Raw genomic sequence first — 16,424 nt, 5'->3', positions numbered from 1 at the left:
GGCCTATATCCAACCTGGTCTTGAACCCTATGAGGGATGGGGAATCCACAACCTCCCTGAGCAACCTGTTCCACTGTCTCACCATGCTCACAGTGAAGAATTTCTTCCTAGTATCTCACTTAAATTCCCCTTTTCCAATGTGTGTCCATTCCCCTTGTCCTGTCATTACAGTTCTTGACAGAGTCTTCCCTGTAGCCCCTTAAGACACTTAAGGGAAGTTTGCTATGAGCACTCTACACAACCTTCTCCTCTCCAGGCTCAACGTCCCCAACTTTCTCGGCCTGTCTTTGCAGGTGAGGAGCTCCATTCCTTTTATCAACTGAATGCCCCTCTTGTAGAGTTGCCCAACAGTTTCATGTCCTTATGCTGCGGATGCCAGAACCATTGGCCTGGAGGTGTCAGCTGTGGGTAGCTTCAGCACAGCAGCTGCAATGAAACTTCCACATGACATTGCTTTCCCCACTAAGAAATCAGCTATGGTAGCTGGAGTTAAAATTACTGTGGTGTGGCCAGGGCACTGCTGAGGAATTCCCAAATCAGGGAATCCCCACCATGTGAGCAGGAGGTACTTGGGCAGCTGCTTGTGGAGGAGACCCACACCGTGGAGCATCTCCAGCTTCGGAAGAATTGGCCCAGGTGGAAAGGGTGTAAACTATGCCAGGTGAGGGTCTGGACACTTGACTCCTCATTGGCACCACTGCAGGATGGTTGAAGGCAACATTTGCCAAGCGGTGCCATGGCTGACAGCCATTCCCGAATGGCAGCTGCTGGCACACGGCGCCTGCCAGCAGGAACCGCTTCAACATCTATGAAAAATTGCTTACAATTGCTCTGCCACCTGCAAAGTCATTAATCTCTGCCTAAACTGGGAATTTTGCTGTAATTATAGCAGTTACGGGCTCTTTCATAGTTTTGAAACCCTTACAGAAGTGCCAGCAGCAGCAGCCTCCTGCAGCAGTGTTTGTTCATGTCACAGTGCACTTGCCATATAGTGAACAGAGACTTAACTACTAAATAGTAAAGTAAGAGATTGTAGAACTAACTTGGTAATTTTTAAAACACTTGTGAGTAAATTCCATTTTTTGTGAGATAATACTAGGAAAAATGCACACAAGTTGGTTGTAAGGTTTGTTTTAAAAGAAATAATCCTTCTCTCAAAAAAGAATCTACAATTACCCAAAGAAGAAATAGTAAATAATTAAAATATGTTTGGGGAAGTTTCTGGAACCCCAGTGTGAACCAGAGTCCAGGGCAGCCATATGGTGTTCCACAATGGATATTGTCAAGGCATTCTCCTCCATCCCTTACTTTCACATTGAGTGGTGTCTAATATGCCTGGAATTGACAGGCACCAGGTGAAAGCACAAAGTTTTCCTGCTTTTTTTCTTTCCTTCCTCCTGCCCTGGACCCACTGGGCAGGGAGCAAACAGCTGTGAGGTGCTGCCCACCAGGGTTATCCCAGCAGGTGTGGGCAGCCATGGGGAGCCAAGCCTGCATTTGGCTGCCAAAAGAACAGTCTGAGTCTTCTTTCCCACTGGGCAGAATCAGACAGCTCAGTGAACACAGATGGGTTTTCAGAGGGAAATGGTGCAGTTAAACTTCAGAAGCAAACTGAAGCTTTATGTTTGTTCTGAGCAGACTCCCTGATTACCCTAAACAATATGCTTTATAGTTCCTTAGTTTAAAAAAATTGCACTACTGTAATTACCAACTGTATCTAATGAACAAACCCATTTTACCTGGTGGAGAGGCAGCAGCAATGTGGACTCCTTGTTAACTATTAAACTTCCTTCAAGTTACTGGAAATGAAGGACAGTACAGGTTTTACTTTTCCAGAACTATTACAGCAGACTTGCTACCTATCAAAACAGTAAAAGTCTTCTAGACCCTTATTATTTGCAGGGTTTCAAACTAAGTTCTAGCACTGTGCAGCTCCTACTAAAGTATCCTGTTAAGATGACATTCAGGACAAATGCATTTTGTATTCTGATTTATGATCATAATTATTTTCTGTTAGCTAAGAAAGGCTGCATGAATGGATTGAGCAGACAAAGGAATTGGGGCCTCCATCCAAATTCTTGTTCTTGTGCAGTTACTGTGAATAAATGAAGTACAGCACGAATTTGAATAACTCCTAAAAGAATTGGTATAAGCACAGTTGTTACAGGCATGTATGCACAAAACTTGCTGCCAAATCTAGAGCAAGAAACAGCACCCAGGATTTTTTTTTTGTGGACAGGAAATTTAAGTCTGTAATTTTGCTTCTGGTTGGAAGAATGCACATCTGAAGTGGAATATATTACCAGTTCTGTATGAACAAAGGTAATTAAATTAAATTCATTCCAGTTGGCTTAGCTAAATAAACAATAGTTTTGAAACTTGGACTCATCAGTAATAAGTCTGTGACAATGAGCAGTGTTTATAATGCACTTAGCTTTGCAAAGTACAACTGGTTACAGTGTAAGATTTTCAAGTAAATAATTTCGGGAAGATTCCACAGTATATTAATTACAACAGACTCATAAGCAAAGCTGCTAAGTGTTATTCCTTGAATTGTGTGGCTTCTAAACAAAGTTTAACTTCTACATTTCCAGTACTTTACCTGACTGACCTTTAGCATGATTGTTTTCTAATGGAGAACTCTTGTCATAAGACATTAAAATTAAGTCTTGTTCAATGGCAGCTGCAAAGATGATTTGCCCTTTTGTGAAACTCTACACAATTTATACACAGCCTCGCTGACCTTTCTGTAGCATAACCAATATGTGACTTCTCTGACATTTAAAAATCAAGGTAGCAACAATAACACAGACCATCCACACCGTACCTCCTACTGAAAATTTGATCATGTAAAATGTTAAACAAAAATTAAAGCAGGAATTACAAATATGTATGAATACTAGAGCAATTATTGCAGTACCCAAGTCAGGAATTTAATCCTTTGCTCTTTGGCAGCAACATTTACAAAATGTTTTAAATTGAAAACCAACTCTCAGATGCAGTCTACAAAAGGAAGTTTCAGATTCACTGGTGCCTCTCCAAATGCAGGGAACATTCTCTGGCTTGGGAGGAGGAGGACGATGAGAAGAAGTAGCTTTGTGCACTGCTGCAAATTGAGGAGTTCAAGTAAGTAAATAATGTGAGAAAAAGTATGTCTAGAAAGAATTTCAGAACTACTCTGACTTACAGAAACACTCAGTTTCTCTAAGTGTACAAAGTTAGGCTGTTCACAGCATTTATAAATAAAAAACCACCCTGAAATAGATTGGCTTACATAATTTAGGGTTTTTTTCCTTGGTAGAAGATGCACGAAATCCTTGTTTTGTTTGTTATATCAGAGGCTGGGTCAGGCAGGAAAACACATCACTTGCTCTTAAACTCACTACCCATTTATTTTTTGAGAGTATTATATATCCTTTGTGTATTGCATGAGAAAGTGTAAACTTGCAACCATTCTCAAATAGTTATATCAAATAAAGACCAGGCCTATGGCTTTTATACAACTTTCAAAAAAATGGGGAGAAAATAGAAAATAAATTTAAACTTTTTGACAGATATTACATCAGTAAAAAAAAAAAAACAACCAAAAAGAGCCTTATTGATTCATTATTTTGTGATGATACAAAGCAAAAACCCAGACAGATTTGTATCTAATTTACTTTTAGAGCTTTATTTCAACCTATTTTAACAACTTTTTATGAAGATTTCTTGTTAAGAACGTTCTCACCTGCTTCCCTACCTGACACTCGTATAAATTATCAACTGGCTGATCTCTCCAGATTTTTTAATTGCAAGCATCCAGTCACTTTATCTTGGAGCCAGTATATTCAGAATATTCAATCTTGCTGACATAAGTGAAAAATGCAAAATCGTTATTGCATAATTTATTAAAATGTTTAGAAAAATGGTACCATTTAATGTGGCACTAAAATACTAATTCAAAGTATCCCATTTTCATTAAAAATGCGCAGTTGCCAATACAAAGAGTCTTGATCTGTTAAAATATTTCCCTTTAAATAAACAACTAAGGATAAAAAAAAATTACTGTGGCACTTAATAAAGGAGAATTTCATTTTTAATTGCATATCATAATGCTCAAATCAATCAATACACGTTCATCAGCACCAGGGGCTATGCCTGCAGTCAGATCCTATTTGCAGGGCAGGGCATTCCCAACTCTCAGAGCAGCTCCTGTCAGGGCGTCAGGCGTTTGGGATCCCTTGGGAACATGGAGGTCTGACGGACGTTGTGCAGCCCCAGGTACAGCATGGTTACCCTCTCCAGCCCTACAGCGATGAAAACAGCCCATCAGCACCGTCAGGCTTTGTTCAAAACCCCAAAGGAGCTGCAGGTCCTTCCCAGCTGGAGCCAGCCTCACACAGCAGTGTGAGCACAGCCCATTAGGCAGGCACTTCCTAATCCTCAGGGCTATAAGCAACCCAGCCATGATGGGTGGAACCCAGATGCACACTTGTTTTTCCACACAGCTCCTGTGTTAAGGTTTCCACCTGGAACAGCTTGAACCCAGTGTTAATTCTCATGGCATCTCCTTTTTGGCAGGTACTTTGCCATGAAGACCATCTACTCTGAAGAAAAGATGCAGCTTCAGCTTCCTTGATGTCATTCTGACTGCCCTAAATTATTATGAATTACCTGTAAATGTCACATGCTCATAAACAGATGAAGAAGCAATCACTTATTTCTCCTCACTGCAAAACACCTTCATCAAATACACAGAGACCAGTGGCTGTTGGTATTAGGATGACTTCGAGAAATCCATACATAAGATACTATTTTCTTCCTTCCTTAAATTTTCCTCAGAGGTCAAATTTGAAAGTGATGTGCCTGGCTAGTGATCACTTTTTCTTGTGATCACCTTCTTTTTAAACTCACCAGACTGTGCCATCAGTATTTTGCCTATTTATTTTATGATGAACTTTAAATTTTAACTTCTCTCCTTAAATTCTCCAGGATAAACAGCCCCACAAATAGTGACCTAACAGGGTCACTACTCAGAATTTTATACTGAGCTCTGCTTGGGACTGAGCAGTTGAAGTTAAGCTCAGGCTAAACAAAAACCTGATACTTACCTATTCCACCACCTGCGTGTGGAGGTGCACCAAACCGAAAGGAGTCAATATATGCCTTTATTTTCTCCAAATCTAGAAAAGAAAATTACTGGTTTCTCACCTGCTCAATGAACCCCAAGCCAAACAGACAAGTGAATGCAGGACTAAAAGAACAACAAAAAAATTACAAACTAACAGTGGGATTTTACTCATTGATCATGTAAATTGTCCAGAGCTATCTAGAATTTATGACTGTAACAATTTTGTTATACAATTTTATTAATAACTATTTATTAATAACTATTCAACAAGGTGTTGCTGCAAGACCCACTAGTTTCCTAATACCTCACTCTAGATGGCTGAACAGAATTAAATGTATTAACAGTAAGACTGAAACAGAACTCTGACTTTACCACTCATATAACAAATTCTGTCCCAAATTCTTCCTCTAAAGGACACAAATCAAGTCAGGACTTATGTTCTTTTAAACTGCTTGTTACCAATGCCATGATGCTTGGCTCTTTCTGTCAGCAGCTGAGGGTCATGAATTCTCTGAGCTCCAGACAAGATCTCTTCCCCTCTCATGAACATGTCATATGAGTTAGAGGTTTTCTGGAAACACAAAAAGGAGTTTATTTCCTACCTATAGTTCCATAGTTTACAAATATTTACCTGTCAGTAACTAAATTTTCTGATATCCAAAGGTGTAAAAAAAAAGCCGATTTTCTCCTAAAGTGTCTGCTGCCCTGGAAGAACGTTTCTGCCAATTTTCAGTGATGGCAGCAGTGTTTGACCATGGAGATGCTTTTCATAAAGCTCTCCCAGTTTTTGCTCATTTCTTTCTAGTATGTTTCCACCAGTGAAGAGTAACTGAAAACATCTGGCAAGTCATGAAACCCTGACCTGATCTTGTTATCATAATTTTAATTACAGGAAGGCTGGAACTAAACGATCTTTAAGGTCCCTTCCAACCCACACCATTCAATGATTTTGTGGTCATATTAATACACTTTATCTGTATTGTCAAGTTATTGCTACACGGAATAATTTAAACTAAAAAAAAAAAAAAAAAAAACATTGACAACAAGAAGGAATTTTACTTACAGGGTTGGCTGGGTCTGGCATTGTATAAAAAGGCCTCACAGCAAGAGGATATTTGTCAAGAATATAGAAGTCTGTGTCGTACTGAGTAAGTAATTTAGAATAGTTAGTACAAGAGAAAACGACATAAAAAACAAATTACAAGAGAAAGACAGACCAATGAATCTTTGAAATAAAATTAAAACAAATTTCCCAATAGCTTCCCTCAATATAGTCTAAGTTATCAATAAAAGTGGTGCATTCTTTCTCAGTTTTTCAATACTATTTCTAGTGTAAACTTACAAATGTTGAACAGTAAAATGTGTTGCTGTAACACAGTGTGGGGGTCTTTTCCCCCCAAAGGTCTCATCTTCTCCTATAGATTTTGTTAGAATCGGGTTTGCTTTTTTTGGAAGTCTCCTAAGAAGTGGCTTTGGAACATACTAGCCTGTTTGGTGTCCTCAGTACAATGTATGATAGAAATAAATATAAAACATTGAAAATGGTTTGAAACAGCTTATTAATGAAAAGACAAAACTGACAGTAGATGAAATACACAGCACCAAAATGGGAATGCAGTCAGTTAAAAAATGGTAATCACCAACTCTTCACAACTTCTGCATGTTCTGAGGTACTGTTTACAGGTCGGTATTTACTCCAACCCTATGACTCCACAGTATCAGATTTCAGATTCAGTGACAAATTTATTTACTCTAAAATAATTGTTACCTTTTCCTTTACCAGGCGTCCCAGGAGCTTTTCATTAGGTGTGCTGAAAAAGATTATTATTATTAAAATCAAGTTATTTGAACTTGTACTGATGATATACTTCACAAATCCCAAAAGATTACAGCTACAGAGCTGCTGCACCCTGACCCTTAGAAAATATAGTACTTGTTTCTGACTGTTTTGAGTTGTGCACACAGAAATTGCAAAATTAAGTATATTTATTTGTTTGTAAATACTTTGTATTGGTCTTAGAAATCCCATAAATTAACTGGCACCTAAAAATATTCTTGCTCTCAATGCAACTTCTTCCTAGTTACCATATTCTGATACTAAAGAACTGTGTACTCTATTTCCTATTGCCATACATCTTGTGTATGACACAGTAAGTGAGAAACACATGAACACTTGTTGAGGAAATTATTTTCCTCCATCAAATCTTATGATGGAAACTTTATTTGGTGCACAGATCATTTAAATTAAAATCACACAGTACCCTAATGGTCCTGGATATATTATGGAGAAGAACAGAAATGTTTATAAATTGCTAATTAAACCATCTCTCAGTAAATCAATGGGAATTTATCAAGATTGTTTAATCATTTTCCTGAGAGGTGGAAAAAAGAAATGGATAGGTGTTACTTAAAAGAAAGACCTTAAGGCAGCAACATCTTTTTGCTTAATCCTATTCAAAAACATGTGACAATTCACACAAAGGACTGCAATTGCTGGACAAACAAACACTTCCCTTCCTTAGACAGTTGCTCTCACTTTATGTTCTGTCAGATTTCAGAGTTTGTACCTATAGTCTACATTAAAAGAAAGGATTATTTTCACATCCACTCATTTACTTGTCAAGAGATCTGCACGGAAGTGCTGTTTATTCCTCTAAAAGCTGTGGCTCCTTATGGAGGGCTGCCAGGTGCTCAGTACAAACTGACACTTCACTACCACTTTCCAAGACTGACAGAGTTACATCCTGCCAAGTACCTGAGATCCTCTTCATCACCCATCTCCACACCAGCCTCTCGAAGCATGGCCACACCTTCACGGTATTCCAGCCTCAGAGTTGGCTCCAAAAACTTAAATGGCTCACACGGGAACTGCTTGCTCACTGTCTGAATTTCAGTTTGGAATCTACAGACAAAGAAACAAGAACAGAAGCCAAATACAAAACAGTCAAGAACTTGCACCTAATAGTGATTTTGTGATTTTGCCACAAGAGGTCCCTCTTGCAACATAAAAACTATATTAAAACCACTTCTGGAGAAATTCTGTAATGAATTGTCTCAACAAAGTTAAGGCATTACTTCACTGATGTTAATATTTTACTACTACTTCTGTAGTAATCCTTCTTGTAAGAAATAATCGACTCAGTCAAATTTTCACAGTAAAGACACTGAAATCATCCCTTAGATGTGTAGTATTTACCTAGGTTCTTTTTTGATTTGAGTAATACTCAAATAACAAGAAATTTCCTTCTGGACAGATGAAGATTTGCATATCTGCTGGCAAAACAGTCTAGTTTGTAAGCAAATGGACACCACTTCCTAAACTTCTAGCCTGGCTTTTTAATAAGTTAGACGGTGAATAATGGAAAATAATCCTTGCTGTTATCATGGAACAAATGCAGGCTAGTCTAATCACTTTTATTCAAGAAAACTTTCTTATATAGTAAAAATTAAAATAATTTTTGAAGAAGACCAATCTACCAGCAGTGGAAAAAAAAGGACATTTTAAATTAAGGATGGATCAATTATCTTAGGAAGTCCTTTCAACAGCAGACAGCAAGCTTCTTAGTGCAAGCCAGCATGCTTCAGGAGATGCTAAAAGTAGAGTACTGGCCTATAGCTTGAGTGAACCTTAGAAGTCAGGCATAAAGAAATAGTTAAGAGCAAAGCAAAAATATGTTTTGCAGTTGTGTTGCAAATCAGATTACCAAGATTATCTGATAAACTGACGAAGTTGCTCATTAAAAGAAGGAAATGCTTTTATTACCTTTCCTGAAGTCCTTTGAATATCTGCACCAAGGTATCTGCAATCTCATCCACCACTTCATGATAGTGATAATTAAAAGCCATTTCAATATCCAGACCAACAAACTCAGTCAGGTGCCTGTGTGTATTGGAGTCCTCAGCTCTAAATACTGTAAAATTAAACAACAGAAATTCTAACTGACCTGAAATTATCATTTCAGTTGGAAAAATAACAATAATCATTTGGATTAGATAGACATGGAATATCTCACTGAAAGACACATATATAACTAGCAGCCTCAGAGCATCATTTGTAACAGTGACAGCATTACTGCAGCTGTGGTACAGATACGACCCACAGAGAGGCAGGATCTCTGCTCAGATGGACAAATATGAGTGGAAAAAACAGACAAGCTTTCAAGCACACAAGAACTTTCAGATTTGAAAACTGCCTTTTTCAGAGGAAATGGACTTGTACACGTGTGTGTCTTCTGGGATAGGTACATGAGTCTAATATAAACACATCTTCCCATAAACCATGACTCATCTGTTAGTGATTAACAAGAAATTTGACCTTCTGAATTACCTGGAATTTTTTTTTTTTGTTTTGTTTTATACACTGTTATTGACTTGTCTTCAGCATATAAAGATTAGGTATCTTTAAACCATTTGAGGTCTTCGAAGAAAACGATTGTATTGCCACTTAAAGAGGCCAAGTCCTATCAGCATTTAAGAAAGAGAGCGTGGGACTGGAAATCATTCCTTTTTTAGGATTTACTGACAGTTAAAAGTAAGCTTGTTCTCAGTAATGTTGTTCAGTACATGTACAGCAACTTCTCTGTCAACTTTACTGTCATCAGTTGCCTCAACTGAAATTTGGTTTGGCAAGTGAAACTACAGCAAGTGAAACTATTCAAAGCTTTACTCTGTGTGTGTGTGGTGTGTGTGTGTGTGTGTGTGCGTGTGTGTGTTGTCTTACTTGTACCACAGCTGCTAAAACCAGGGCACACTTCACACGCTGCATAAAGCCAAGCTTTTCTTACCTGGCCCGACACAGAAAACTTTTTCAAAGTCAGCACATATACACATCTGCTTGTACAGCTGCGGGGACTGAGCCAGGTAGGCACTGGTTTTGAAGTAGGATACAGTAAACACATTGGCTCCTCCTTCACTGGCAGCTAGAAAGCAAGTGCTTTTATAAGGAATTATTGAAATAAAATGAAGCAGTTATTAAAATAAAAATGTAAAATATCAATTAGAGGTAAAATGATAGATTATTGGTCTTTTAAAGATCAGAAAGAGCTTTTTCTTCAAAACATACTAGAGGAAAAAGATATATTTGCATCCATCCATTCATGCAAAGGTAAATTTTGCAGCTCAGGACTGTCACACCTTGCCTTGAATTTCTGCAAATTTAGCTGGGATAGCTTAAAATGTTCCTGTTTCAGCTGACCTTCACCTTAGAGTGAGAACAGCAGAGAATACATATCTGTACTAACACATCTACCTGCACCCCCACATTTCTGTGGAAACCAATCTCTGACAGTGGCTCAGGCTGCCAGGGGTTCACTGCAGAGCCTGAGATCCAAGTCCATATCCTGTTTTGCCAGGACCATCCTCTCTAACTGAAGGCATAAATAGCTCTCACAGCCAACCCCAGTTTTCCCAGAGGGCATGATCCAAAGCTTTAAAGCTTTTTCTCAGTTTGAGGCAATTTTCATAGATAGCTACAGGAACAAGGATCACATGCATTTCCCTTACTGCAAAGGACCTACCAAAACTGCATCACTTCACCTTGCCAACTCCCAGTGTGGGACATGAGAGGTGCAGTGGCTTAACACAGGTAACTTTTAAAAACCTCAAATCTTAAAACAGTTATGATGTTTAAAATGGAATTTTAGTAAGGATTGCATTGACTTAACTTAGTTAATTTTACAAAATACATTCTCATCCAAACAATGGGATGCTTGCTTGCTTCCAATGGGACACTGCACACTTCCTCAAAGGTCCTACAAAACTGCCTGGGAAGCCTTTTAGCACTTCATACTATATAACTATCTCTATAGGAAAAAGCCATCCAATCTTCTAGTTCAATGACACTTTTCATGTTGAAGGAACAGCTGCTTTCATGCAGCTTTTTTGTTAAAAAGCTCACTTTTTATCTCAATCAGACATGTCTTCCAAAATATAAATACAGAAGCATAAAATTCTGTAAGCAAGATGTGCACTTTATGAATGTACATACAATAACACAGTAACACAAATGTTCTGCTCTGATTTTCCATGCCATGTATCTTAGTGGCATCAAGAAAACATCAAAGAGCACCAATAAGATGGAAGGAAAACCTCCATCAGTAAATCAAGCCATTGGACTTCTGAAAACAATACAGCAAATCAAAAGAACTAGAAGCAGTATCTACATTTCAGACTTTAAGGCTGAAGCTGTTATTCCACATTTCCAAAAAGAAAAAGGTCTACCACCTTCTATTCTGCCACATTCTAATAGCTAAAGAAGTGACAAATTGTACCATATAATGGCATCATGTTTTATACCACATGTTTGTTGCAACATCTTCATGATGGAATATGCTTTTAATCTAAATTAGAATGTTTTTTTTAATACTAAGAATGGAACAGGCAGTGCTCAACACTGAGAACACTGATTTGAAGAATAATGCATATGATCACAATTAAACATTAGGCATTGTAAACTACATAAATCAGGTGTATCTATATATAATTTTTCTTGTCATTCTTTTAATAGCCTAAGTCAGGAGGAAAGTAAAGACTAACTCTGACACCTGCTAGAAGTTTTCTATGTTGCATCTAGGCTAGAAAGAAAATTTATGTTTTTTAAATAAAAACTTACTAAATTTTTGTCACATAGGTACATGGAGCAACTACAAAAGAAGCACACCTGTAGCTGCTGGATCACATATACAATACCTGAAATGATTTTGGGAGTCTGAATTTCCACAAATCCCTTGCGAATAAGAGTTTCTCGGAAAAGCTGACAAATACCAGACTGAAGGCAGAAGATTGCCTGACTAGTGGAGGTCTACAAGAAGAACATAAAATAATGAATCCTATGTTAGTTTTTCCTGACTCTATTACTTCTTTTGGACAGCTGGAAGGATGAATTCCTTCCCTCAGGAATACCTGATTATTGTATCGGCCTAAACAGTGAAAAGTGTGAATCCATAATTGTCTGTTACACAGAAGGAAACAGGAAAGGAAGCCAGAGAAATTATTAATTTCAATTAATAGCATATTCAGTTATAAATGAGGCACTATGGTCAATTCTACATAAAAAAACCACCCTGATTTATGAGATGTGCTTCTGCAAATAAAGGTTTTACAGTAAGAAATTGAATAAAAGTACTAAATCTATTAAAAAGCTTTCAGCACACTGAACTAGAACAGCTGCAGAACACAGTGCATGACAAAAGCAAAGCCATTAATAACTTACATAAGGTAGAAATGTCTGTCTGTTAAAGGCTAACAAATACAATGTTTTTCATGTAAAAACACAGCCACATGTTAGCCATGTACAACACTGACACAAAAACATCCAAAACTCAAGGTCTACACTTCCATCATTTAAGAAGCCCAGTTAACATCTGTTGAAATGAACTACAGTTCTTCTGTCTTCTTTCACCTTACTTTAAAAGTAAATTTAGCTGAAAACATTAGTAGATTTAAGTGAATTGATAATTATTTTTTTGTTTATGCATGTGGCACAACTGAGCTCCTCATTGGGGTTAGCAAATACCTGCACTAAACATTCCTGGAACATTTTTGGCATAAAGAATAAAACAACCACCTTAGTGACTGTTGCAAAGACTGCAAGGTGTCAGCACTGAAGCCATATCTGATTTTGTGCTTTTAGCATCTCAAACGTGACACTGAGCAACCTAAAAGGGTACAAAAAAACCAACAAGTTCCTGCAAACGAGCAAGAGAACTGTTCTTTTACGACTACCTGCGTCACAAGACTGTTTACTTCTCTTTCTGAACAGCACCCAGCTCTCCAGTCAGGGTAAGAAAGGCCTTGTGGGCTTTTTCACATGACTCCTCTAGCAAACCACAAAACAAAAAACCCCCAGCCAAAACAAATTATATAAGCAGCCAAATTTAGACAGACAGTCAGTAGAAATGCTGAAATAAAGCTACAGCCATCATCTCTGCAAGATAAAGACATCCCTTTACCAAGAGACCCAACGAGAAAACTGCAGTAATACTGCAGATCTGGAGCTGTTTGCAGTTATTTGCCGTTTTAGCTGACCAATGAAACAGTTCATGCGGGTAAGTGGTTGAGACTAGTAAATAATAGCAGTTCTCACTGTCTGATAAACCACACATCTGATAGACCACAGCCACTACTCAAATGTTCAAAATGAAGGAAATGAGGTTTTGAGCAGCAGTTAAAAAGTACCCTAAAAGTTTTTCACCTTTTTCACATTGGTCTTCCATAATGAGACATATGGTAAGACTCTGCCTGAGTTATGGGCATGATTTGGCAGTGTTACATCCAAGTATCAGGATGATTCAAAGGGTTTTTTTCTTCTTAACCATCTCCTACTTGAAAGGTGAAAGAGCTGACAACTTTAAGTCACACTTCAGTTTCCCAATAAAGTTTCTGATGAACTAGACACATATAAAATTGCTAAGAGTGAAGATGTGTAACATTAACATAAAGCAGCATAGGAACAATGCTTCTTCTACCCTTGGTGTGAACCAACAGCAGTTTCATGCCAGAACAGATGAGAATGCAGTAGTAAGTCAGACAGCCCCAGGAAAAAAAGAAAACTGGTTGCTAAACCCAGTCTGAAAGCAATTACAGGGTCCAACCTAAAACTGTGCAAAGAAACACAGTCAGCCAATACCCAACACAGCCCTCCAGTAACAAAAGCTGGTCAGGCAGTAACTCCTCCTGTCCTCTGTGAGGATGCAGGACAAGGATTCTGTCTTCCTCAGCCATCTATAATGGTAAGTAAGGCTTAGAAACAGCATTTATGAAAGCAGCCAAATTCGCAGAACTGGACACTGAAGCTTTTATTTAACTGCAGACCAAGAATAAGCAGCAATTCTTCATACCTCAAATTAGATCTGACAAGACCACTCTTCTTTCACCAAAGGTGGCTGAGTTTCAGTGTCCATTCATTCAGAGACTGCCAACATGGATAACTGTTGGGAATTTGTGATACTGCAGCCTCCTTGTAAGAATTAAACAGACCCACAAGACATCTGAGGTAAGCTCCTAAAGAATTGCAGCTGACAATTTGCAGTGGAGTCAAATCAATGACCTCAGAAGTTTTATGGGGTTTTTTTGCCACTACAATTTCCAAGTATTTTAAAAATGAAGAAAGAACTTTTCAGATTTAATAACATTCTTTGCATTGGTGTGATGTTCAGAACACAAAGAGAACAAATTCTTTTGAAGAAAATAATTCAGTAATTGAGATGCTGGTATATATAGCAATGTTTGTACAATGGTAAGTAACACAGTCACAATTTGAGCTTCCACACTTAGGTACAATACAACAAATTAAAGACAGACAGCTGTCAAAATTCATTGATTTCTACCTTTGCCTTAAAATAAGATTTTGCCATGGCATTCTTCTTGTGTATTGTTTACTCCAATAGGAACCCTTCCATATACATATTGACAAACCATCTTATCTAAGACTATGGCAAAGATAGTCAAGAATTAATCAGAAACAGAAACAAATTTATGATAATTAAATGCTGATGCAGTTAACAGTGTTAATGTTTTAACTTGGTCTGCAAAGTTAATTTTACAGAAAAACTCATTATTTTCAATAAACACCTTTGTTACAGACAGAAGAAGAAAAGTTTAGGGAACAGTGCTGAAGTATGAGTTTCAGTTATAACCTCACTTTTATTTCACCTTTGTGTTTATTATTCAGATACCATGAAGGAAGACATTAATGATAAAACTGAGCACTGTAAGCTTATAAAAACAATTATCACATCTCATTTGGCACAAGCTGCAGTGTCAGAACAACATCCACGTGTGCTGCCAGATGTTAATGTCAGTGGAACTGAGGGCAGTCCACACCACCATGATCGTATCCCACAGATGTGAGACCGACACACAGACATGAGAAGTTGTGAACTTTCTTTTTACTCTTCTATCAGCAGAATTTGTTCTGCTCTCTCATTTTTGCTTTTCTGTTTGCCTGCTGTAGCTACCTATCTTCCACCAAGAACAACCATAAATACATAGTTGGCTAAATAATATAATCTATATTCTTTTAAGTAGTATACATTATTTGAAATAATGTAACTAATTTTGCAATTTCTCCACTTTATCTAGGACAAGTGAAGGTTTTGCTAGGAAACAGAATTTATCTTAAATAACATTTTTTTTTAACCCCAAGATTAAAAAAAGTTGACTGAAGTCAACTTTTATTCAAATTTCAGTATTACTTATAGCACAAGAATATATGAACATGGACTTTTAGTCGAAGTGACTGGGACTGTGTATGTACACTCTGCCAAATCACTGCCCACAAGAAAATCAACTGTACATTTGCTTTTTCATTACAGTCAGGAAAAACACAGTTTTGCAATGAGAAATTGAATCCAACACAATGAAATCAAGCTTGAAGTAATCGAGCATTTGGAAAGAAAGTGCATTAAGATCAGTGTACAGCTGGATTATCACATAACACAGTCTGACATCCATAAACTACTAAAGACACAGTTTAATGTTAATGCTCTACCCTGAGCAACATAAACAAGGTAATACTGACCCTAAAAAGGCTTTGCTTTGGTCTCAATGAGCTGGGCAATAGCAGACACAATTATAGCAACAGGACTGCAAAAAGGCATATAATTCAAGTAACATTTGGACAGATACTGTTGAGATAAAAGTCCTGCTGGACACAAAAAATAAACCGGAGCAAGGACATCAGTCAGGTCCACTGTAAACCTGGGTGAACCTGAATTGTTTCTTTCTTTCTTCAGACTTTTTCACAAAGACAAACTGAGAAGTAAAACCCAAGAATTAGTGTTTCTTTCACTGGTCTTTTCATCATTATTTTTTTAAACAATGTAAAACTGGAAGAACCTAAACTGGTATTCTTAAGAAGCAAACTACAAGAACCAGTGTTTCGCTGGTCTTTTCTTCATTACTTTTCATGTATCACAGAACTTCATGAAACAGAGCTTCTGCAGGTCTTTTTACAGACACGGGAAGCCTACACACCCCTGAATACTTCAGTGAAACTTAAGAACCGCAGAAAAGTAAAGACTTAAAAACACAGTCAGTGCTCTCTCAACTTTGCCCTTTTTAACTGTTGCTGTAAGTGAATGGTAAATCAAACATCCCTATGATCAAGTGGTTTGACTTTCATTAAGCCATTGACAAAAACAGATACTTGGGTCAGCAGTGGTTTCCTCACAGTCACCTGTGGTTATGTGAAAGAAAATCTAGTCCACACAAGGACTTTTCTTTCTTCTTAACAGCTCTCGTTTCTCTAAAACCCCAACTTTTCTACTCCAAGGGTGTGATCTGTATTTTATGAGTTAACCCACCAAGAACAGGT

General features: G+C 37.7%; 1 protein-coding gene across 1 annotated transcript in view; it reads right to left on the bottom strand.

Moving 5' to 3' along the window:
- Positions 1-4,057: 4,057 nt before the first annotated feature.
- Positions 4,058-16,424, bottom strand: part of DARS1 (aspartyl-tRNA synthetase 1) — a 36,332-nt gene continuing 23,965 nt past the window's right edge. Inside the window, exons 8-16 of the mRNA XM_009087788.4 lie at positions 11,798-11,909; positions 9,895-10,029; positions 8,874-9,021; positions 7,866-8,012; positions 6,879-6,921; positions 6,174-6,254; positions 5,570-5,681; positions 5,091-5,162; positions 4,058-4,286 (exon numbers count right to left, since the gene is read on the bottom strand). Coding sequence (XP_009086036.4) covers positions 4,195-4,286; positions 5,091-5,162; positions 5,570-5,681; positions 6,174-6,254; positions 6,879-6,921; positions 7,866-8,012; positions 8,874-9,021; positions 9,895-10,029; positions 11,798-11,909 — 942 coding nt within the window. The 3' untranslated portion in view covers positions 4,058-4,194. The remainder of the gene's footprint in view (positions 4,287-5,090; positions 5,163-5,569; positions 5,682-6,173; positions 6,255-6,878; positions 6,922-7,865; positions 8,013-8,873; positions 9,022-9,894; positions 10,030-11,797; positions 11,910-16,424) is intronic.

The sequence above is a fragment of the Serinus canaria genome, chromosome 7 (assembly GCF_022539315.1).
Source record: "Serinus canaria isolate serCan28SL12 chromosome 7, serCan2020, whole genome shotgun sequence".
NCBI classification, from domain to species: domain Eukaryota; kingdom Metazoa; phylum Chordata; class Aves; order Passeriformes; family Fringillidae; genus Serinus; species Serinus canaria.
Note: the sequence above shows the minus strand (reverse complement) of the source record. Positions and strands in the feature narration are given on the sequence as shown.